The 25,842-nt window shown below is 41.7% G+C and overlaps 1 protein-coding gene across 5 annotated transcripts in view; it reads left to right on the top strand.

The window, feature by feature from the left end:
* drc9 (dynein regulatory complex subunit 9) overlaps positions 1-19,748 on the top strand; it is a 40,334-nt gene extending 20,586 nt beyond the window's left edge. For 2 of the 5 annotated variants that reach the window (XM_079620248.1, XM_079620245.1), the window contains 8 exons: positions 9,006-9,160; positions 9,388-9,516; positions 9,612-9,693; positions 12,693-12,854; positions 13,557-13,631; positions 14,856-14,987; positions 15,105-15,206; positions 19,345-19,747. In XM_079620248.1, the coding sequence (XP_079476374.1) occupies positions 9,006-9,160; positions 9,388-9,516; positions 9,612-9,693; positions 12,693-12,854; positions 13,557-13,631; positions 14,856-14,987; positions 15,105-15,206; positions 19,345-19,455 (948 nt within the window). In that variant the 3' untranslated portion in view covers positions 19,456-19,747. Of the gene's footprint in view, positions 1-531; positions 673-9,005; positions 9,161-9,387; positions 9,517-9,611; positions 9,694-12,692; positions 12,855-13,556; positions 13,632-14,855; positions 14,988-15,104; positions 15,207-19,344 lie in introns of those variants that run through there. The other 3 variants (XM_079620249.1, XM_079620247.1, XM_079620246.1) reach the window with 3 other exon arrangements.
* Positions 19,749-25,842: the final 6,094 nt, after the last annotated feature.

Here is a 25,842-nt window from a genome sequence, read left to right as displayed (position 1 = left end):
GTCCTTTTCTCTGTGAAGACACGTGGGTGTCTTGGTGTGTGTGTGCTTCTTTGGGAAAGGAATGTTTGGTGTCGTGTTACGTGTGTTGAAGTGTGTGTGGGTGTTGGAATGGGAGAACGAGACAAAGACCTCTTGTCTGTTCAGGCAAATTAATGAAGTGTTCGCGAGAATCACGATTCACTAATTTGACCAGATGTCATAGTCAATGTTGCTACACTATATATAATTTGAAAGCTTACAATCTCTATAGTTTACATTTTTGGTGACTGATTTTTAAAGTAAATATCAAAGTATCAATTTGCAACAAGAATATTTCATACTCCTAAGGCGTGTTCAGAGTGACCTTTATTTTAAAATAGTGATGAAAATGAAAAATCATGAAAGAATGATATAAACCTCAGTTTGTTTCCATGCCAAGAGTTCAAAGGATAGCATCCTGTGATGAATCATCAGAATCAGTCAGGTCTATTTTGCAACAAGTTTTATTATAGAATGGTCGACAGGAAAAGGTCAGGCACGGGCAGAAGGAACAGAGCAGGGCAGGCAAAACCAAGGTGATAGTCCAGGCAAGGGTTCAGAGGCAGGCAGCAAGCAGAACAGAGTTACAAGGCAGAGGGTCAATGAGCAGGCGGCAGGCAACGAGAAGATCAGATCAGATGGGGTCAAACACAGGTAGGCAGAAACACAGGAGAAATGCTCAGAAATGTTCACAACAGCAAAACAAGACTTCGCACTGGTTGTAATGTGAGTGTGTTTTTTATGTGTGTTGGGAACGAGATACAGGTGTGTGAGTGATCAGTGATAGCAGGTGGATGCGGGATTAGTCCAGGAATGATGTACTATGCGAAATGCAGTTCGTAGGGGAAAGTCAGTATTCGGGTGAGGGCACCGTCTGGCGGCCAGAGAGGGAGGTCATGAAGTCGGTGATCGTGACAGAGCCCCCTCCCTGCGAGCGACTCCTGGTGTGAGGATGCTGACGGCGGCGGGGTTTACCATGTGGTCGGGGAGCAGGTCTGTTCGGGTGGTTTTGATGGAACTCAATGGTGAGAGTGGGGTCCAGTATGTCCCTGGCGTTAACCCACAAACGTTCCTCTGGACCGAAACCCTCCCAATCGACCAGGTATTGAAGTGTTACCCCGACGCCTGAAATCCAGTAGCTTGTGTACTCGGTAGGTCTCCTCACCCTCCACCAGAATGGGTAGGGGGCTCGGCTCCTGGGACCTCTCCTCTCCTCGCTCAGAGGGGTCAGCGGCAGGTTTGAGTAGTGACACATGGGAGGTGGGAGCAATACGGAAATGGTTAGGAAGGGCAAGACAGTAAGAAACTGGAGTGATTTGTCGAAGGATTTTGAATAGACCCACATACCTAGGGCTGAGCTTCTTACAGGGGAGCTGGCGTAGATCTCGGGTGGACAACCACACCCATTGTCCGGGTTGATATTCTGGACCAGGTCGGCGACGGTGGTCAGCCTGTCTCTTGTAGTGGCGGACTGCACGTTGGAGATGAGTGTGGGCCAGGTTCCATGTTTCCTCGCTGCGCCACAGCCAATCGTCCACGGCAGGTACATTTATCGGTTCGCCAGACCACGGGAACAAGGGAGGTTGGAATCCTAGGATACATTGGAAGGGTGTCAAACCAGTGGAGTGTTTCTGAATGTAGTTTTGGGCGTAGTCAGCCCAGACTAAGTATCGACTCCAATCTTCTTGATGGCGATGACAGTAGGTCCGGAGGAACCTAATTATCACTTGGTTTAGGCGTTCGACCTGTCCGTTGGCTTGGGGATGATATCCAGATGTGAGACTCACGTTGACTTGAAGTGTTCTGAAGAAGGCCGACCAGACTCGGGAGGTGAATTGGGGTCCCCTGTCAGAGACGATATCTTCAGGTAGGCCGTAAAACCTGAACACCAGGTTGCAAAGTTGTTCAGCCGTTTGCAGAGCAGTGGGGAGCTTGGCTAGGGGAATGAGGCGACAGGCCTTGGAGAACCTATCCACGACAGTGAGGATGGTGGTGTGGCCATCGGTGGAGGGTAATTCGGTGATGAAATCAATGGCGATGTGGGACCAGGGGCGTTGCGGTATGAGAAGTGACTTGAGTAGACCGGCAGGTAACAGACGGGATGATTTTTGGGTGTTGCAGATCTGGCACAGTTGGATGAAACTAGTGGTGTCCTGGGCCAAGGTTGGCCACCAGTAGCGGTTCTGGAGGAGCTGGATGGTAGCTGTGACTCCTGGATGTCCGGAGCTAGGGAGAGCGTGAACATGCTCCAGGACCTGGTTACGGAGCATTTCGGGGACAAAGATTCAGTGGGGCGGACATGCCGAGGGAATTTCCGTCTGGGCGTTGGCCTCTTCGAGCTCTGTCTCAATATCCCATTGAATGGGACCAAGGATGAGATCGGGGCTCAGGACCATATCGGGAGCGTAGGAGGTCGGTTCAGGGTCTTACTGTCGGGACAGGGCATCGGCTTTTGTGTTTTTAGATCCGGGACGATAGGTGACCGTGAACTGGAAACGGGTGACGAAAAGGGACCAGCGAGCTTGTCTAGGGTTCAACCTCTTGGCGGTGTGGAGGTATTCCAGATTCTTGTGATCGATGAGTACAGTGAAGGGATGTGTGGTTCCCTCCAACCAGTGCCGCCACTCCTCGAAGGCGGCCCTCATAGCCAAAAGCTCACGATCTCCCACATCATAATTTCTCTCGGCGGCATTGAGCTTCCTAGAGTAGAACGCGCAGGGGTATCGTTTAGGTGGGGACTCCTGACGTTGGGACAGAATTGCACCAAGACCTGTGTTAGATGCATCCACCTCCACCACGAAGGGCAACTCGGGATTAGGATGATGCAGGATGGGGGCAGAGGTGAATCGTTGCTTTAGCTGGTTGAAAGCGTGGGTGGCCGACTCATTCCAGGGGAGACGCGAGGTGCCTTTCCTCACCGGAGACGTAAGGGGGTTTGCCACAGTGCTGAAATTCCGGATGAAGCGCCGGTAGAAATTGGCAAACCCGAGGAAGCGCTGTAACTCCTTCAGAGTGGTGGGTTGTGGCCATTCAAGAACCGCCTTGACCTTGCCCTTGCCCTCGTCCATGGCGACACCTTCAGGGCTGATGACGTATCACGTTTATCACCACCATGAACGTGGTCTTTCAGGGTGTCAGAGTAAATCAAGATGTCATTGATGTAAATTATGATTGTTCGATGGAGCATGTCTCGGAATATATCATTTATAAAAGACTGGAAGACGACAGGGCTGTTTGACAGGCCGAAAGGCATGACTAGGTATTCATAATGCCCTGTGCTGGTGGAGAAGGCTGTTTTCCACTCGTCCCCTTCGCGGATACGGATGAGATTTTAGGCACAGCGCAGGTCGAGCTTGGTGTAAAACTTCGCTGTGCGGAGTAGTTCCAAGGCTGCGGGCACCAGGGGAAGTGGATAGTGAAACTTGATGGTACGGTCGTTAACCCTCTGGGGTCTGAGGTGTTTTCTGGGTCCTGGAGGTGTTCTGACATGCTCTGACATTTGTGCTTATTTCTGTTACTTGTGACATTTTCATGGCTAAAGTCTGATTACACAGCACAAACTCTGCTACAATAGTATATGAGCAGCATGTATAAGTTTGTAGTTTTGAGATAATGATGTTTATGCGTGGTTTGTGAAAAATAAATAAAAAATTGTCACTGAAATAAGGTCATAATACCCAAACTGATTATTTCTTTACAAGACTTTTGAGAATTGTATCATGTAGCCTAGAATATTTGCTTCAAAACTATGTGAAAATCATCCTGCATACTCATTCAGATAAGACAATATATTGATTTAAAATTTGTAAGATATGTTTTGTGTAAGAAAGCTTTATGCGAGGAGGCGTTAACAACCCATGCATATTGAGTGTTTCACATCTGAAAAAGACAAAGACCCTCCCATAATGGCCCTGTTAGGAGCTCTCAGGCCATATCATTATGAGGCACAAAGAATGACTGCATTTAAAAAATAATGGCTTTTTGGGATTTATTTACAACACAACATAATCCAAAGATACACAAAAAAGGACAAAAAATTACATTATTGAACACACTGATCACACCTTTGTGCCATTCCTGAAACATAGGTGTCATACATACCTGTCATTTCCATGTTGTTTGATTTTTCATTTTACCATATAGGCCTTGATGTACAGAGAATCATGTGAATGTTTAAATCAGTGGTCTCTTATCTGGTCCCTGTAAAAAAACAAAACAAAACTAAAACTAAACAATTGTGAACATGGTGATATCAAGATAAACTATAGGGCTGCATGATTGTGGGAATCCATTTTTAAAATTGGGTAAAAATAGCGATTTAAAAAAAATATAGCCTATGTAATGAACACCTTGTTGTGCCTTGTAGGCATATACGTGCAGTGCTGCATACAATAATAATAACAAGCCTATAGCAGCTAGGCAGCCTATAAATCATTAAACACTTCAGTAACACTACACTAGAGTAAAAATATAATTGATTATCATATGTTACTTCAAATGTTTACAATTGTTATGACGTTATGAAATGAGATTGGAGTAAAAACATGCGTTTTACTTTTCAAACAGACAGCGCGTGCTAGAGAACATTTACTGAAGCGATTGAGCCGCTGAATGTGAAGTTTATGCAACAATAACACTAACTAATATAATTCAGAATTATTTACCTTAAAATTTTTGTCTTCAAATCGCGTCCTTCTTCTTCGGATGTAAATCCAATAAACTCGCACGCGTCTTCCAAACTCGGCAAACAGCAGAGGACTGATGAGGTTAGGTGCATTGTTTTTGAGGTAATGAGCGTGATTTGCATGTCTATATATTTTGCGCGTGTGGGTGTGGTCACATTAAAAATAATGAGCAAGGGTTTGAGAAACTGGATATATTGTTGGTTTTATACAAATTACTTAAACAGAGAATATTTGTTTTCTTTTTGAATCAGGTCATTTAAAACTACACACTTAAATGATTATAAAGATATAGAGTTCATAAATGTGTGACAAGTATTCGCTGAGTTTTGTTTGTTTAAGGACGTGCTCAAGAAAAAAAAGTTCACGAGACCTGTTTTTTTTCTTTATTTTACAAAAACACAACATTTTGTTTTGATTGTAAGTGGACACCTACAAAAGTAGACATCTCACAGATTCTTTTTTCATATTTATTAAGTCTGTATGACCATACATGACGGAGTATTTTAAGTCTATGTTGCTGCTATGTAAAAAAAAAATGCCCGCGCGTTTGCCGACCCCAGAGGGTTATGGGCCCGATAATCTATACATGGTCGAGGACCACCGTCCTTCTTCTGGAGGAAGAAAAAACCAGCTGATGCTGGAGACGTCGAGGGTCGGATGAAGCCCTTTGCGAGGTCCTCCTCGATGTACTTCTTCATGGCCTCTATCTCCGGTTGGGAGAGAGGGAAGATGCGACCTTTGGGAGGTGTGGAGCCAGGCACCAGGTCAATGGCACAATCACTGGTGCGGTGAGGAGGAAGTTTGGAGGCTTTTACCTTTCTGAAGGCCTCTGCTAGGTCATGGTATTAAGCTGGAAGGTGGTCTAGCTCTGTCCCTTCCCGGGGAATGGTGATTTTCGGACGGACAAAGGGGTGACGGAGACGAGACAGGTGGAGTGGCAGGAGTTACTCCAGTGGACAATTTGACTGGTTCCCCACCGAATGTGTGGGTCGTGTTTACGGAGCCAGGGTAGACCCAGGATGACAGGTGTGTGAGGAGCATGAAGGACATAAAACTGGATGGTTTCCAGATGGAGAGCTCCTGTCCGCATACAGATTTCTTGGGTGATGTGGGACACACGGCCGGAGCCTAGTGGCCGCCCGTCGATGACGTCGACTGTAAGAGGAGAATGGTAAGGGATTAGAGTAATGCGGTTTTGTAGAGCAAAGTCTTGTGACAAAGTTACTGGCGGCTCCGGAATCTATCAGGCGTTGGTGGTAACTTGACGGCCATTAATTGTGAGTACAAGGGGCACAGACATAAAATAACTGGGGTTAAGGGCGTCAACAGTTAAACTCACCGGTCTTAAATCTCTCAGAAGAGGTCGAGAGGGACATGTGATGCGGAAGTGACCAGACCTTCGTCGATCTCTCTCCTCCAGGGTCAGTCGAGAGGTGTTCACTTGCATGGGTTCAATATTGTCAGCAGACGCGGGGGCGGAGACTCTGTAAGCGGGAGGGAGATGGGAGGTGGAAACAGGACGGCAACTCGCACAGCGAGAACGCATTAGATTATCAATCTGGATGGCACGGTGAATGAACTGATCTAACTATCTTCCCTCATCGCGACAGGCCAGTTCTGCTTGTATCTCGTGACTCAAGCCTCTTCGGAAAATCACCTTTAATGCGTCATTGGTCCAATCCATCTGCGCAGCAAGGGTTCGGAACGTGAGAGCATTTTCAGCGGCGGTGGAACGACCCTGAGTGAGTTCGAGGAGTCGATCGCCCGCTCCCTCATCCTCCTTAGAGTGTTCAAAAACCTCCCGAAACTGCTGGTGGAAGACCTCGAAAGTGGGGGAGACAGTACCACCCGTTCTCCACACCGCTGTAATCCAGTCGAGTGCTCTGCCGGTAAGTAGGGAGCAGACAAAGGCAATTTTACCAGCCTCAGTGGAATAAAGCGTGGGTTTCTGGGCGATGACGAGTGAACATTGCAAAATAAAGCCCTTACATTAACCGGGATCCCCATCAAACTTCTCGGGAAGTGCGAGGCGGGGACGCTCACGGAGGGCTGGGTCTCGGCAGCGCGGTGGTGTGTTTCCTGCGGAGGCGGGCTTGGAGCGGGAGTTTGCAGGGTCTGGATGGCTTTCACCAACTCCTCTGTCAACGAGGTAAGGTGATTTAGTTGGTGGTGATGAACGGCGAGTTGGTCAGCTTGGGCAGAGAATGCAGCAGATTACAAAGACATAGTTGCTGAACCTTGTTGTGGTGAAGTCTTCTGTGATGAATCATCAGAATCAGTCAGGTCCATTTTGCAACAAGTTTTATTAAAGAATGGTCAACAGGAAAGAGAGAGAGGTCATGGAGTCGGTGATCGTGACACATCCATTCAATTCTTTTAGAAAAAAAAGTTTTGAATATAAAGAAAAAAATTATAGATTCACCATTTGTGACGTGGTAGCGAGCTATAATGCACATACGTGTTCTTTTTGTGTTTCTTAGAGGTTGAGTTCATTTCAAAATCTGCCAAACTTCCAATACTACTTCTGAATAGGATGTCTACTTCATAAATTGTATGAAAATTGTAAAAATAATGGTTCAGATCACTCAAACAACATATGGAAATGGAGGCGCCCTTATATGGGCAGTAATGTCACCTAGTGAAAAAGTTTGGTACTGCGTCCTAATAAAATCTTACTGAAAGCTTATTTTTTGAGATATCAACCTAAAATCTGAAACACAACTTGTTCAGATTTTTGGCTTTGATTTTTTTTTTGCATTCTTAGTCCACCAGGCTTTGAAAATATATATTTTATATAAAATATGAATACAATTTTTAACATTGTACATTTTCATAAACACAAACTTCTATAACTATTTTTATGTTTAACTTTCTTAATTTATTTCACTTCTACACAAATCTGCCAAATGTCCTCTTTAAAACAAGACCAATCTTACATCTATATTCCAAAGCATTATTGAATTACAACCATTTAAGTTCGGAATGTGCATTTTCATGTCTATTAAAAAAGGGGGGATGCGGCCTACTTTAAGGGGTTTAAAGTAGCAACAAATCCAAATTGTGTTTAAAATTTTAGTATGCTTATTTTTAAACAACAAAGTTGTTAAAGTTGCAACAGAATTGTTAGATAAACTTTGAATTAGATTTCAACTTAATATTTTTAATGCAACCTTTGTTCCTTTGTTTGGATCCCCCAGTCAACTTGTCTGTAAATAATTTTCTCTATTTGTTCATGGTTAGACTTTTTATAATAGTTGTATAACTAAGTGACTGGATACATTTGACAAAAATATGTCCAGGTCACATTTTACCCCATAGATAATAAAGTAATTTATGTAATATATCTGTTATGAAGTGGAAGGATGAACCCAATCGCAGACAGTATGAATTATGGGGATTATATAAGGAACACTAATGACAAGGACAGGTGAAACTGACTAGGCAATAATCACAAGACGAGGATAACAAGGGGGCGGGGTTACATAACGAGACAACACAAGCACATGGCCCAAACAATTGGCCATGCACTTGTACACTAAACATGATTCTGTCATGATCCTGCCCTACAACCAGGGAAAATCAAGGACACTAAGGCCACATTTACACATAGCCGGGTATTTAGAGAAACGAATATTTCTCCCCCTCCGTTTTCAATAATAACATCGTGCACACAACCCGCATAAATACGCCGTCGAGCGCCTTTATAACTATGCTAAACCTATGGGCGGCAGTGTAGGGAGAAGGATAAAGCCATGCAAGCCAATCAGAATCCTCAGAATCGACAAGAGAGAACCTAAAACCCCGTTTCTCCCAGTTGACACGACAACATATAACCGGCGTTTTCAGAAATCTCCACTTTGGCCGGAGTTTTTAGAAATGATCGTTTTCTGGGATAAAAACGGCGTTTTCGTGTAAATGACAGGCCAAAACGCAGAGAAATATCTGCGTTTTCCCATCGTGTAAACGGGGCCTTAGGCAGAATCATGACAATATCACAATTACAGCAAGCAATACTGCAACTATTGGTGGTAAAATGTGTTAATTTATCATGAAAAATATTTTTTTATCATGATTTTGACCTAGACATGTTCTTGAGATGTTTCATGAGATTTACTCAACTTATTGCACATTTATTAGACAGTTCGCCTCATGTAATTTGATGTCAAGTGTATTGATAAAGTACAAAATATGGAGTTCATTGTATGGTTTTATTGCCAGCTGACCACACAATAGAACACCTCATTGTCCGCTTGCCATCATTGCGGTTTTATCATGTTTTTCTCTCTTTCACTCTGTATTTAGCAGCAAAATACCGAACTGCATCTAAAAACTGCCCGACTGATGGCTGGGAGCAGTTTGTCTGATTTCACAGGAGAATTACACAAATCCCAAAAGCAAATAAGTATTCAGGAGAGTCTACTTACTCCTGAAAACCTGGCCAAAGTGCAGAGAGACAGGTATGCGTGCACACTTCTTTAAAGTATGTTATATGTTATCTAAATGTTATAGGGATGCATTATATGTAATTAACAGTTTTAGCTATAGTTTTTAATTTAAAGTTTAAAATATCATATTTATTTACTGTTACTGAAAATTTATATATGTATCATTGTATATTTATTTACTGATTTGAAGATTTCTTAATGTTTCATAAACCGTTTCCACATCATCTTTGATCCCATAGGCAGTTCATGTCAGACGTGATAAAAGACTTAATTCTCGAGCTGCAGAAGAAAAACACTTTTCAAAGTCTCTTGTCAGCAGTAGGAGAGGACCGGAAGAAGAAAGTCCAACTTCTGGACATAATAAACAGGTCTTAACATGAACTGACTAATTATTTACCCCAAAATATCATGTTCTGTGTAGCCTCAAACAGTGAACATACACCGCATTTTACACAAACTGTAGGGAGGAAGAGGGTCGTCTCAGGATTAAAGCACTGCAAAAACAGTTACTTGACATTCGCAAGCAAAAAACAGAGGAGTGCAAGGTAATCATCTGTGTCATTTTACATAGAACGTTTTTTATTAATTCATATTTAATTTGACTTGAACACAGTTAACATAATGTTCCTGATTTTACTGTGCATATTTCACTGTTGTTTGTAAAGCATGAAGTGTGCTTAACTTTCATGACAACAAAAGCTATGTTTCCATCCACCTATTTTTAATGCACATTTTGGGATATTGTATCAAAAACTGCTGGATGAAAACGCCAAGATGTGCATAAATACTAAAAATGCGCATAAGTCATGCTGCTGGTGCTGCATGTGTAACATACATTAATTAACCTCATAGCAGATCTATACAAGGTGGAGCTGGGAAAGGTGGAGGGTTTCTGAAAGCGTGCTGCAGACTGCTAACAGCAACACCACCGAATATTGTTTGAATGTTAAGCCGCAGCTCATTGGCCACTGATGCAACAACAACCAATCAGCTGTGCTTTCTAGATAATGATGTTCTCGGACTGAAACCACACACGATTTGGTAAAGTCTGCGATTATTTTATGCGCAGCTTGTCAGTGCAGTGCGCTGATCTGTAGTAAATGCTGCTCCATCTGAACACCAGAGGGCGCTCTCTAGCAGACATGCCAAATATGCCCTGCCACAGAAGTAGATAACGCCCGTCATTGCAGGAAATCCCTATCTCTGTAATTGAATAAACAAGAGATTGAAATGCTTTGATTGATTAAACATGACCAATAAACACACAACTGCCTTATTCTGTGTAAGAAGCCATATCATCTCACAGAAGGATGCTCAACTGTCGTTATGAAGTGAGTTTGGAGTAAAAGCATGTTATTAAATGTTGTCTTTTGTTGGACAAGAGGTTATTAAATGCTTCTCATGTTTGGAAAGCTGTTTGACGCGTGTTGTTTTTTCAAATGCACGTTATAAGTGATTCAAACTCACAGTGCTTTCAGATGGAGCAGCGTTAACAGAGCCGTACATCAATGACAAGCTGCGCTTACAAAATAATCGCAGCCCTTGCGATATGACATCTTGATTTAAGTGCGATTACATGGAAATTGCGATTAATCATGCAGCCCTACTTGCTACCAAATTAATTAGACCTATCAGCCTGCGACATGTAGAATTCCATGCCAGAACTAGGTAATCCTGTCATGACAACTCTCGGGAGATTGGTATTGTAAAGAATAGAGATTGGCATGGTAATGGATATGGCAATGCTAATGTAAGAAGACTATTCTGCCGTGCAAAGGCAAAAGACCGTAACTTCATTTTTGGTCGAAAATTAGTTATTGATATTTTTGGCACATTCAAGACCTCCTTTATCATGTGGATAAGTATCTTGAGTTAATTCCGTAGTTTTTTTTGGAAAAAGTATGGGTTGTCTTAACAGTAACTTCCAAAAGCCCATGAGAAACCAAGGCAGAACACCGTAACTCCAGTTACCGCTCTTTGGCTTTGTTTTGGAACGCTCAAATTGAGTTACGGTACTCTGCCTTTGTTTAGCCGTGCGTCAATATGAAGTTACTGTGCTGGTGTTCTATCAAATAATGCTACCTATCAGATTGTACGGTGTTCTGCCTTTGTTTACTGTCCATTAAAATAGAAATCACTGTGTAGCCTTTTCCATCAACAAACGTGCAATATCGATCGCGAATGATATATGCAGAGTTGACTCGTACATCTAGCTGGCAGAGTGCCAAAACTTCGCCGGCGCCTTCAGAATCGCCTTAAATACGGTCGAGCCAACGCGGGAATAATATATCACATGTGTTAATAATGAAGCAACACTGGTACTGTATATTGGTGCACAATGTCATGAAGCAACAAGAGTACTGGTGCGTGCATGCAACATCAGACCACCTGTTACAAGCGGGTTATACATCAGCGTCCGAATAAATACGCCGGACGAGCGAATAAGCGAATAATGTGGCAGACAGCTGAAACCACCGCATGCTGAAAAGAGGTAGTCCAGAACGCGCTCCCCACTGAGTCTCAAAGGGAAAAGCCCTGCATTTTTCGTGAACGTACGAGAAGCGTGACACCTTCGAACACGAATCGAAGCGCCTGTGATGAGGGCTATCTGAATGTGAAAGTATATGCGTCTTTCAGATTCACCGCTAAAAACCAGTTCCCTTGTCAAATGTGTGCGAGGATCTGTTTTATCGTGATCATTTTGAACGCGCGCTTAGCAAGTCTTATTGAAGATAGGCTACTCTTTATCGCTATGGAGGTATTTTGCCAGGTCTAATGTATTAATGCCATCAGACTGCAATCAAAGCACAGGATAGCAATAAGTATGGCTATAAGTAATTGTAAATCATACAAAATAAATACCATGATCACTAGATTTTATACAGGTGTTACTAAAATTATTTTGTTAATGGTGATCAGCAACCAAATATTGATAATGTGGAAGTTACTGCCTTTTGCCTTGGCATGACTTCTCACTTTTTGCTGACAATACAGAGACAGAGTACAGTAACTTTAAAATAGTGGTCAAAAGTCAAGTTTGAGCTCAATATTTTTTTATGTAGATACTTTTCATTACTTAAACATCTAATTGCCAGATTTCAAGTATCCTAGCTATAAGTAATTTGGCGGGACAACTAAAAATCTTTAAAGTCATTTTTCTCAGTTCCACACTCTAGCGAGTTAAGGTATTTTGCCTTTGTATGGCAGTATTGCTATACATTTGTAAAGCAACTTTTTACCCTACACAGTTGCACAGGGTAATGAGAGAAATAGACAATACAAGTAATATACACATGATGTTGAGTGAGAAAGCAAGCTGTTCTCCCCTCCCCCCAGATAGTGACCTAATGCTTTCTGCGCCTTGGCTACCTTGTCGACCAGCTTAACACTAGTGATTTAAGGCTGTGCACGCCTTGGCTACCTTGCAGACCGGCTTAGCACTAGTGACTTAACGCTATTTGTGCCTTGGCTACCTTGCCAACCTGCTTACATACACATGTGGCTTGCAGTCTGGCTGAAAATAAACAACACATTTTCTTCCCAGATGCATGAGAAGTTGTTGGACTATCTGAGGGAGCAGGTACAGAACATGAGGGTGAGGACAAACCGACAAGAGAAATTTGTGAAGAGCTGTGCCGAACAGCTAGTCTGCCAAGGGCTGAAACTCAACAGTCACAAAGAGAAAGAACTGGAAGATGAAGTTGGGGTGTGTGTTTGACAACTTGTTCTGCAACCTCTATGTTGCATCATTTTGTGTACTAGAAACCACAAAACATTATAGCAGGCAACTGCTTATCAAAGTCCTAGTGACAACCCAGAATATTTATCCAACATTTTAAGTTGTAACACAAATGAAGAATGTTAGTGAACAGACAACATCTGACCCCACTGACTTTCATTTTATGGACAAAAAGTACTGAGGTATTTATCAGAATGTCTTCATTTTAAAGTTAACTATCCCTTTAGAATAAAAAATGTAACCGCTACACTTTACTTTACAGTACGTGTACTTACAGCGTAGTAATCCAAGAAAGTACTGGTAATATACTGTAATGTAACTACATGGGTTAAGGTTAGGTTTATGTGTTGTTGAATGTAACTCAATTGGTAAGGCATTTGAGCTACACCTCTTTATGCTTTTACTAAATATTGAGGAAGAAAGAAAGTCCATTTAGGAACAATGGCGTTTTGGGTAGCTACGCAACTATATACAGTAACTGTCACTGCCATTTTGGTCATTTTTACATCAATACGGTCAAGTGACAGAAGTCAGGACTTTTACAAATTCAGTTTCCAATTAACATGTTTATAATTAAAATTCCAATAATTCTGATACCCAAACATACTGTAAAACCCACATAACCATCACATTTTGATTTACAACTTCCACTTTTGGTTGCACTCTCAGATGCTGCAAGAGAGAACTGAGGAGGAAAAGAATGTTCACATGGAGATGGAGATCTTCCTAAAAAGACAACATGCAGTGAGTGAAGCACAACTTAATTTTATGTAACTTAATTCATAAAGCTTTTTAAAACAAACTAGATTTGTACTTGCAGGGATGTTCACCTTTAAGAACTGATTGTACCACAATTGGTATAGAGTAGGGTGTCCAGTCTTGCTCTTGGAGGGCCACTGTCCTGCAGAGTTTAGCTAATCAAGTAAATCAAGGTCTTCAGGATATTCCCCTGTCAATGCGAGTCATACATAATTGAAAAAGCGTGATGGCAAATGACGTTAACTCAGGTGGACACCAACTGCGATCACATGAATCTTTTCAATGGAGCAATGGAGGACGAAGGCTCAACTCAATGTATATATGATGTTTAAAGATGGTTTGGAAAGCAAAAGCTTGTATTGCCATTTCCTCCGAATCCATTGCAAATCCGTTTTTGCTTCCTTTTTCTGGATCAGTATGTCTATCTTGGGTTGTTTCACCAAGTATATAGTGTAAATGCAGATATCGGATATGTGTCACTTTTAAAAGAAGATCATCAAAAAAATTCTAAAATAGTCAACAAATCGGAATTGGGCATCAAGACCTGCAGTGTAAATGCAATCTTAATAATAGTGTCGTTTGAAGTATGTTGGTTCAACATTATAGGACTGCTGTTAATGACGTCATGCACATGTGATGGAATAATAACTTCTGCTATTTAATTCAAGATGGCAATTAGTGTCCATTTTTGTTAAATTTGCCCTCTCTGATAAGGCCCCCTGAAATCATCCTAACCTTCCCCTAGTTATTGTGCTCCTGATAATGAGTAACTATGCTTCTAACCACAGTTCGAGAGTTGTTCCAACCACACGACTTTACTATGCTGTTTGCGAATGTTATTTTGAACTATCCCTGCGTCCGAATGTGTTTACGTCCCTACTTTATAGTTGGTGAAAAACAGAATGTGAGACATGTAGTACATTCTTCAAGTACCCAGATAACCTACTCTATGACTTGACTTCCGGTGAGATTCTGAAGTGCACATCTGATCAACATTGTACTGTCCCATGAGGCCACCGAGAGGAGTTGTGAATAGCCATGAAGCCACGCAACTCATGTTGGTATAGTTAATGTGACAGTAAAAACATGGCGGATGTAATAAGTCAGAATTTCATCCAAACTACCCATATTCATACTACATAGAAAGTACTTTATTAATGGTGTTTCAAAACGTCAAATCGTTGACACTGAACTGTTTGTGCCTAAAAGAACTTAGGGGAAAAGTTCCAGTTTTGGATCCAGCGGTATGAAAAAGACATGGAGGAGAAGGAACAAGAGATCACTGCTCTAAAGAATAAAAGAAACAACAGCCAGGCACGAATTCAAGAGCTGTCCAAAAAGGTTTTTATATGAAAAGCATTTGTGTTTCATGTTAACTGTAACCTGATTTGCATTCCTTTTAAAATTCCTTTTGAGAGTCAGTATCAATAAGCTGCAAAAAAACGTTTTATACCTCAGTGCAGAGACATGCAAGAGGTTATCATTGAGGACAGGATGGAGAAGGAACGTTTGCGTGCACAGCTGGAGAAAGAGCAGAAGGAGAGAGATGCGGCAACTAAGGTAACGTATAGCTTCATTCTAGGAAAACTAGGAAAAGTAAAAGTTTGATGCTGTTACCAAATCTGGTATTTTCGGGGCTTAATGGAACTGATACCTATGTGCACTTTGTGTTTGGTGTTTTTTTCAGCAACTTCATTAAATTGTTTGTGAAGTGAATTTTGTGCAACTTCAATGAGTATCATTCAGAATTTAAATGAGAATTCTAATTTAATCCCTGAATTTGAGTTTAATTTGAATTATAGGCATGTAAGAAAGAGCAAACACAATTGACCATTCACAAAGTCTATAGTCTTTGTTACTATACAAATGTCTCTCACGCATGAAAAATACATTGCGGAGCAAAGAGGACACTGAAAACGCGCTAAAAGACAGGACAGAGCAGGTTACTTTTAATATGAAACAATGTCTAAACTTTAAAATTTGGTAATTTTTATGTGTCGTGACAGATTGCTGTAGCGCCTCAGTTAAAGCTGCTTGTGAACCGATCATCTTTCTAGTTAATTTATAGTAACAAATAAACATGAATGAACATCATAGGGAATGTTTTTCAACCGTGGAAAGACGTCAGTACACATCGTTTTTCAAGTTAAAATCCACCGACGTTAATCTACTAACTCTCCTGACTGCTTTGTCGGACAAAAATGGCGGATTCGGCAGATGGCGGATTATGATTGGTCACATCGCCTGTCAATTAAACCTCCCTGCGAAGCGTGAATTGAATTAAATGTAATATATATATATATTTGTGTAAGTGTTTTTAAATTGTAGGAAGCACATGAAGATGAAGATCAGGTTAAAAAAAACGGCTTTAATAATCCATACGAGCAAACAATCTGAAAGGCAGGCGAGCAAACTTAACATTAACGTGACCGGTCAAATGAGAACTAAAAACGCAGCAACTTAAATAGTAAGACAAACAAGGTGATTTATGATGTCAAGTCAAGTCAAGTCATCATCATTTATATAGCGCTTTTGACAATGTAGATTGTTTCAAAGCTGCTTTACAGAGATAAACGCATAATTTAAGGTAACAGATTGTTTTGGCTTTATAGCGGTTCTTGAATAATGTTATTTTCGAGCTAAAGTTAGTTTTGATTGATTCACTTCCGTCGAAAGGATAATTTGCTATTAAATTAGAGGCCGCTAAGACGACACCGTTCTCTCTACACAGACTTTAAACGCGAACCTGTGAGAAACGCTGATGCCGCTCACGTGCGCATCAAGGATTAATTCTATAGTTATGTGCGTTTGAATATATGTGCGCATGTTTGTAATTCTCTACAAACCAAGCCTAAATAAACTACTTGTCCTGCCTATAAATTTGATACAGAATTGTATTTTATTTTATCACTACGGGGTAGATACGCGAATTTTCAGCAATGCTTTATCTGTAGAGTGGTAAAGGGATCCTCCATAGGGAGAGACTAGTTGGCACTTCAGCACTGCGTTGTCATCGGGTCCAGGCGAAGGTCCTTCGTCAGATCCGGATACGGCCTGGATCCGACAGGCTGCAGGAAAACCTCGGGATAAACAAAGACACTAAAATTATCATAGATGCCATTCTTCTTATGATGTAACGAGTATTTAAGGGAAGTGTTCCCAGTTCCGGCTGACCAAATCTATGCAGTCTAACATTGAATTATAGAAGTCTATAATGTATTATGTGAATGCTAGGTCAAAGAGATGTGTCTTTAATCTAGCTTTGAACTGACAAGAGTGTGTCTGCTTTCCGGACAATGGTAGGAAGACTGTTCCAAAGTTTTGGTGCTAAATAGGAAAAGGATCTACCGCCAGCAGTCGATTTTGATATTCTAGGTATTATTAACTGGCCAGAATTTTGAGATCGCAATAGACGTGAAGGACTATAATGCGTTAAGAGCTCCTTCAAGTACTGCGGAGCTAAACCTGTGTGTGTGTGTGTGTGTGTGTGTGTGTGTGTGTGTGTGTGTGTGTGTGTGTGCGTGTGCGTGTGCGTGTGCGTGTGCGTGTGCGTGTGCGTGTGTGTGTGTGTGTGTGTAAAAAAAAAGTATAAATAGGCATAATTAGTCTAAATTTTATGATTTGTCTAGTCTCAAAACTTGTGTTAAGGCCTGTTCACACCAAGAACAAAAACTCTACCGATAACTATTTTGAAAACCATATTAGCATCCACCTCATTGGACAATAAATACACTATTCAGTTATGTTCTAATTGCATAATGTCCCGCTCATGTAGTTTTAGCACCATTCAAACCATGCTTGACACAGGTAAAATAAAGACAAGGAATCTTTAATGAACACAGAGATTACTCAGAAGACCAATTAAACACAATCTACACATACATAATGAGAATAACCTACAGGGAACCAAACAAAACAGGGAATATACATGTACATTTATAACAGTACTCCATAACAATACTCCACCCTTCCCAGAGGGTGCGTCTTTTTGCCGTAAATTAGTAGTCCAACAGTAGAGGGAGGGAGAGAGGAGGTTTTTGAGGAGGGGGCAGAACTGCGACGGACAGGACCCTGGATTAGCTGGCAGAGAGTGATTCCATGGCAGAAACGAATGAGGGAGGGGTGGAGCACTGATGGATGGTCAAGGTGGATCCTGGGAACCTACTGACGGAGGCTAAGCTGGAAGACATAGGCTGCGTTCCAGTCCAAAATGGTCACGCCCTTCACTCGCTAACTTTCCTCCGTCTCATTTACTCAGATGTATGTCATTGCTTACGTTGCATGATTGCCCACTACTGGCGGAACCTTTGCAATAGGCTGAATTGGAACGTGCTAACCCCTTGATCACTTAGAATCCACTATGGGGTTGATTTTTTTTTTTTTTTTTCTTACGAAATTGTTTAATGCAGCATTCTATATGTATATAGGTGTGTTTGAGTTGTTTAAATAATACAAGAATAATAATAATTATATATAATAGAGTTGTTTGTGGTGGGGTAAATTAAATGCAATATGCGTTCAGTTGCATCACAATTGTGTTGCATTGTGGTATACTGAGCTGCCTGAAGTGTACATATGAAGTTGACTCGCAGAGGATCTGTCCATATAAACTTCCCTCGTCCACTTCACGAAGTGGAATGTACTTCAAAATTGCGGCAGGGATTCCCAGAGGGGAAATGCTTAAGGAAGTTTGCAAGTGTGTGTCTAAAAGTGGACTGGAACGCAGCCATAGAGACCCAGACAGAAGGGGTGAAAGCCTGAGGTGCAGTTGGAGGCCCGGAAACCATGTTGGAGCCGAGGGAGAGCAGAGCCGAGGTGGAGCCGATGTGCTGACAGGCTAAGGTGGATTCATAAGGTGGAAGCCTAAGGGCAGAGTCAGAGGGCTAGAGAGCTTGCGGAGAGGGTGGAGCCGAGGAGCTGGGCGACACCAGGGTAGACAGCAGTTCCAGGAGGGTCAAGACCAGGGAGTCGGACAGGACTGACTGGGACACAGTAGGAGATTGTGCGGGGACATCGGAGAAAGGACCTGGATCTTTGAATCATCAAGAATTTCAAAATAACAAAATTACACAAATAACACATGATTGCAGCACACACTTTACAGTATGGAAGGATTTTGATTGGCTTTCAATGTTTTCCTAGTTCACAAACTGGTAAAAAAAAATAAAAAAAATAGTTAGAATGATTTTTTTAACTTAATGGTTATGATTATCATTATAGTTATCGTTCACGGTGTAAACAAGCGTTTAGACTAATGAAATCTTTTTTTTTTTTTTGTCTTTTTGTGCTAATTTCCTTTCTTCAGTAAAGTATTTTTCTATTTTTCCTATTTCCTATTTTTGACACTCATATTCCAGCTAATTTTTAAGGCTTTCTTTTTTTAAAATTCTGAATTCAGTCCAATCCTTTTGTGGTAAGTATATAGATAGTAAATTTCATGTCAGCAGATTAAGCTGTTGGCATGTTACACAACAATGCTTTGAACATTTCAAAAAGCATGTATACTTCAATCAGAAAACTAATAATAATAAAGAAGAAGAAGAAGAAAGCCACAAATAGTTGCCTACTCACTTTTGGTGCTAGGCAAAAACAGAATTATCCACACATTTGCAATATGGGTAAGAACATTTTAAAATATACTTATATATATATACCCTAATATACTTAATTCTCTTTTGTTTCATGTATCTCTTTTCAGATCCAGGCCTGGTGGCGGGGGACTCTCGTACGCAGAGGACTGGGTTCACCTAAGAAAGCAACCAAATCCAAGTCTAAAGGTGGCAAAAAAGGCAAAAAGAAGAAGAAATGATGACTGTCACAATATACACTTAAACAAACAATAGACAATTAAAGTCATTACCAAAGCATCAGCAGAGTGACAGTTTGATGACCAGTAATGTCATTTTAAGATTTTTACATTATGTTCTGAGAGACGGTTTATGAGAGGAGGGGATACTAACCGGATTATAGGTTAAAACGAACACTAAGAAGTCACTCATGTTAGTACAAACAGTTAGAGAGATGTGGGTTTAAAATAAAATAATCTCTATATTAAAAAGACAAATAATGAAAATAAAATTGATGAAATTATCTGGAACCTGTAAAATTGTGTGAGATGGCCTTCTTTCTAGAAAAGAAAAAGCGGATCAAATCAGGATTACAATGAGAGGGTCAGACAAGTTAAGGACTCAAAGGGTGCAGAATGATGCTAGTTAAATGATGATAGTAGCCTACTTGAATCAAGGTCAGCCTTATTATGAGTTTGGCCCACCCTAGCAAACAAACCCTGCTCAGTTTTATCACCTACTGTTGCATCTCACACACAGTCTAAGATACTCTTAAAAGTATTGTAAATATTGTGCATGCACACTGACCTGATACATGGAATCCATTCTAAATTCTCAATGTTCTGTATTTAGTGTCGGGAATTGCTGTCTGAATGGCGACATCTGGTGGTCAGAATATGTCATGCGTCAACAGCATTATTTTGGCTGTGGTGCTCACAATCAAATACAGCAAAATATTTGCAGAAAACTAAAAAACTAAAATAAAGCATGGACTATTTAGTTTTCTTATTTTATGAACATCACAATTATATTTATCAACCTTTTTATTAAAGGGGTGGTAAAATGCCATTTTCACAAGATGTAAAATAAATCTCTGATTCTCAGTTTGTGTGTGTGTGCAGGGCCGTGCACGGAGCTTTTGAGGGGCATGTGTTGAAACTGAAAAAGGGCACCCCCTCCCTTTTTATTTCATTTAATTTTTACATGTACATTACGATTATTTAATAAGCCTACATAAAAGCAAGAAATGGTCACATCTTCATGACAAATTCAATAACACAAAATAATAGTCTCTACTCTAAACCCTAAAGCCCTAAAAAAAAACATGCTGTTCTACATTTATACACGTGAAGATGAGCGGAGAGTATAGAATAGGCCTACTATAGATTACAAAATTATAGATAGCGAAAACTTGCATTTTAACAGCCTTGAATTAACCACAATTTAATATTATTACCATAACGTGATTAAATGTTAATAAATTAAGTGTATCAGCAATCATAAATCAAAGAATACATTTCTTAGAAATGTGTTACCTAGGTGACGAGGATCACTCAGACGCTTTGTGTAAGTTCCAGTGCGAAACACCTATCCGCCGGAAACTGAAGCCTACCCGGGAGTCACCATTGTAGCAGAACTTCACCTGCTGTTAGCATTCCATTGACTCCCATTCATTTTGGCGTCACTTTGACAGCGAATAACTTTACATCTGAGTCGTCCAAAGACTCCATTTGTCCATTGTTTATTTCTAAAGAAACACGACAATGTATAAAAGGCTCCATTACCTTGTACCTTACGTTATGGCCCCGTAGAAGCCGTTTTTGTAAAAATAGGCTAACGATTGCGTCATAATCAGGAAGTGAGTGCTTCAAATGGGCTTCACTTTTCTCCGTTGAAATCTATGGGGTCGCTGTGTCCATAGATATTAAATAGAGACCAGATGCCCTATTGGCCGCTGGGCACTGAGAAATACGGCCGCCATCTTAAACCGGTCGTACTCCTAGTTTTGTTGATTAGCAGCAGTTAGATTCCAGAGCACTGTGGAGCATTTTCCTGTTCTAATCGGCGGACCATCGCAAATAGGGCCCGGGATTACTTTTCACAAGTAAATGTTAACATTACCGTACTATTGGTTGTATTTTGTGAATAGAATATTACCAGATAATTGAGAAGGAGCAAGGATCTTTGATATTACTGTACTGAAATCGTAGCCAGCTAACGTTAGCTAGGCTATGTTTACTGCACCAGCCGGTGTTCACCCGGCATGGAGAGGTTGGGTAAAGTAATAATTACAAGAGCTTCTCGGTTATCAGATATAAGCATTCAACGGCCCTGTAGTATGAATATATATAAATATAGGTTATTTGTGTTTGCGCAGTGCGCACGTGATGTATCAGGAACCGGAAGCAATGTAATACACACATGACGGCGATGCGCAATTTGAGTGTGTGTGTGTGTGAGAGAGAGAGTGTGTAAGTGTGTGTGTGTGTCACAAATCATTATAAATTGTTTCTTCAACTTATTAAAGTATCTTACTTTATTGCAACTATCTGTTTCTGCTTCTTTATCATATTTATAGTGTGTAATTTATAAAATACCTTATATCCTACATCACATATTTTGATTTTGGACGTCTGGTCACTTTATATCTTATATCAGAGTATTATATTACTGTTAAAGGGGTCATGACATGTTTTTTTTTAATTTTATTATTATGTTCCCTTAGGTGCAATTATAGTATTACTATAGTTTTTTTTACAAAAAACTTTTAAAATGTAGTGATTTATGACCTTTTCCCACCCTGTTTCTCATCCTCTGATTCAAACAGTCTGTTTTGGGGGTGTTTCCCCTTTAAGAGTTCAGTGTTAACGCCCACTGTTATGATTGGCTAACGTCAGTCCCTATGCATCAATTATTAACGCCCCAGCCAGAACATTTGCGGATTCAGCGTATTTAAAAAGTAGTTTAAAGTTTTTAATACATTACTTACAGTTTGCGTCGTCGTTGTTGAGCCCAGAATAGTCGGCACGGACTTATCTTTGAGCAACAGTTTTCTGGCAAAGCCAGCATCATTTTGCGATTTGTTCTCAAAACAGTCATCCTTCAAATGGACTGGGACGTCCGCAAAAAAATAAAGTGCATCCACTGGATCTTTCTGCAGCGTATTCAAAGATGTTGTTTGTCCACAGCCAGGAACAGCACATCTGCGTGGCATGCATCTTAATTTCCCTGTACACAGACCCACTCGCTGTCCGTCGACTGAACACTTGTGAGGCGCGCGGCGCGCGGGCGCGACAATGATACGAAATGAGCGTAGTTGTCTTGCGCTTAAAGCGTAGTTGTCTTGTTCTGGAGGCAGTCATATGCAAACGCTGGTACGTCACTTCGTACCGTGACGTCACTTCTTACCATGGATCCAGAACGAGCTGTATTTAGAGCTTGATTAAATAAATGATTCGTTTATAATGGGGAGGACGTCTTAAGCTATGAAACTTGCCGGACGTTTTAATGGTACAAAGACCTCTTTTATACCAAAAGATCAAGGCAAATTTGGTTTCTCATGTCATGACCCCTTTAAGCCTACTATGAATATTAAAATACGCCGAACCATGTGTCCTGTATCATAGCTACATGAATGACCTTTGCAGCAAAAAAACCCGCGTGAAAATCAGTTCGGTATTCAGCGAGATATGATTAATTAAATGCGCTGACAGCTCATTGCACCTGCCATACAGATTACACTGAGTGGAGCAGGTGACCGGTCTAAGATGGCGGCCCCACTGCTCGACCGCACCAGTAGGCAGTAGCGGTCGATAGGGCGTCTATCTGATGTCTATGGCTGTGTCCATCTTATGTACTGTCTATGGAAACACCGCGGGGGACGCTCCGCTTATGATTTTTTCAGTTGTAAAATACATTTGGCCACAATCTCATTTGATAAAAGATGAAATGTGCGCACAGGCTATTTAAGTGTAGTAGGCTATGTATTGGCTATGGCTAGATGGCAAATGACCTTTCTCTCAGGTCCCACATGTCTCAGTCAGACATCAAATAAATAAAATATGAACCTTTATAGACATAGTGTTTAGTTCTTATTCAAACAACAAGATCTTTGTTTACCCTTGCAAACTTCATCTGCGGTCTGCTGTGCGGCTGCTGCGGAGTTTCAGTTCATTCAGTAGCGATAGAGGGGGCGGAGCTATCAGGTTTACTGACAGTTTGAGGATCAATAAGATTTACACATCGATAGATTTTGTGTGTGTGTGTGTGTGTGTGTGTGTGTGTGTGTGTGTGAAGTTTTAGCACAAAATACCCCACAGTTATTTATTTTTATAAAGCATGTTAAAGTTGTCACTTTTTGAGGATTTGCAAAAACGCACCGTGTTGTGCCTGGCCCTTTAAATGCAAATGAGCTGCTGCAGAGGGCAGGGTTTTAAGAGCTCGCGTGTTAGCAGCTGCTATTACCTCACGCAGACACAGCTCGTATAGGAACTGTTGTTTTTCATCCAGATCGTGTTTACTTGTCTGGTTGATATTTGGCTGCATTTATTTTTTGAGAAAATTAAATATGTAGTCATCTTATCTTTGAGGAGTTAGATATCTGTATTAATATACTATTCAGCTTTTTCATCCAGACTGTGTTTACTTGTCTGGTTGATATTTGGCTGCATTTATTTTTTGAGAAAATTAAATATGTAGGCCTACCCATCTGATCTTTTCATTCTGATGAAATAAATGGTGAATTCCCAGGGTGAAATTGATAACACCTCATTATATGGTACCCATCTCCCTTTGGTGCCCTCCAGTGAGTTATAATTTCATTGTCTGACTCGCAGAAGGAGGGTTTAAGAGGGGTCAGTTCGTTTCATTTCCTGCTGGATTGGTTTCTCAAGCTATACTAGAGACCAGTCTCGAGAGACTGGTTCCTTTAGTAGTCTCAGCCGTAGTCGTCTTGGGATAAGACATATCTGAGGACAGTCGTTATCTCGAAGAAGTCCTGATGCTGAGGCTGTCAAAATTCGGAGGGCAGTCCCCTCCGGGGAGAAAGGTTTCCACCTCCGAGGAGGGTTGTAAAGCAGTCAGTTCGGTTGTTCCCTGTCGGTTCACCGCTTTAGGGCGCCGAGGTGCCTGCATTTCCCAATGATCAGGCTCTGGTTATGTTATGACAGGCTCTGGTTATGTTATGACAGTGTTCATTCCTGGGAAGCGACTCTCTGAGGAGGGTCGCATCGCTGCCAGTTCGGTTGTTCCCTGCCGGTTCTCTGCTTCAGGGCACCGAGGTGTCAGCGTTCCCGAACGATCCTCAGAGGAGGAGGATTGTTCCTCCTTCGAGGGTCGTAGAACAGTCAGTTTGGTTTTCCCTGCCGGTTCACAGTTACAGGGCACTGAAGTGGCTGTTCATTCCTGGGAAGCGACTCTCTGAGGAGGGTCGCAGCGCTGCCAGTTCGGTTTCCCTGCCGGTTCGCCGCTTCAGGGCACCAAGGTGTCAGCGTTCCAGAACGATCCTCCGAGGAGGGTCGTAGAACAGTCATTTCGGTTGTTCCCTGCCGGTTCGCCGTACAGGGCACCGAAGTTGCTTTTCGACCAATACCAGAGACCAGTCTCGAGAGATTGGTCCCCTTAGTAGATTTTCTGGCAGAGAGTAAGCTACTGCCAAATACATCTTCCGCCCATATTTCTAGGGGTCCTCCCTACGGTGGTGGACCCTGAGCAGGCTCTGGTTATGGAGCAAAAAGTATAAACTTTTCACTTTCTCTTCTGTGAAAGGAGGCTATAGAAAGGGTTCCTCCTCCCAGCAGGGAGTCAGGGGTTTACATCCATTACTTCATTGTTCCAAAAAAGGATGGAGGCTTACATTCAAACAGATTGTGTCACAGATTCAGTCCGAGGATTGGTTTGTCACGATAGATTTGAAGGACGCGTCCTTCCATGTAACCATCCGTCCTCATCCCAGGAAGTCCATGAGGTTCGCTTTCGGAGGTGAAGTGTTACCAATATCGGGTTCTTCCCTTTGGCCTAGGTAAAACTAGGCCAGTCACTCACTGTGAAACAGTTTCAGAGACTGTTGGGTCTCGTGGCAGCTACGTCCAACGTAATAACTTTTGGCCTCCTGTACATGAGACCCCTGCAGTGGTGCGCAGACCCCTGCACAGAACCAAGGGTTTTTTTTTCAGAGGGAAAATCAGAAATTTTGCATGATCAAGGTCACGCGGCGATGCCTAAGTGTCTTAGTCATGTGGAAGAAACCTTGGTTCCTCGCCCAAGTCCCAGTGCTGGGGGCTTCTTGTCGTGTAATGCTAACGACAGATGCTTCCTTCACAGGTTGGGGGGCGATCATGAGTGGTCACTCGGCACAAGGTCTGTGGCAGGACCATATACTACATAAATCGGCTATAAATGATGGTGGTGTTTGGAGCTCTCAAACACTTCCTCCCCGACCTGAGGGGCCATAATGTGCTTGTCCGCATCATGTGCTTCTCTCTGCTCCAGGGAGTTATGGAGAGAGTTCTCCGGGACGGAGCCCGTCTCCTGTTAATAGCCCCGTTTTGGCTGGCCCAAGTACAGTTCTCAGACCTAGAGTCTCTCCTCAACGGCTCTCCTCTGGAGATTCCGCTCGGGGGGGGGACTTT

The sequence above is a fragment of the Phoxinus phoxinus genome (assembly GCF_949152265.1).
Source record: "Phoxinus phoxinus genome assembly, chromosome: 8".
In the NCBI taxonomy this organism is placed as follows: Eukaryota; Metazoa; Chordata; class Actinopteri; order Cypriniformes; family Leuciscidae; genus Phoxinus; species Phoxinus phoxinus.
This window is presented reverse-complemented; position numbering and strand designations above follow the sequence as displayed.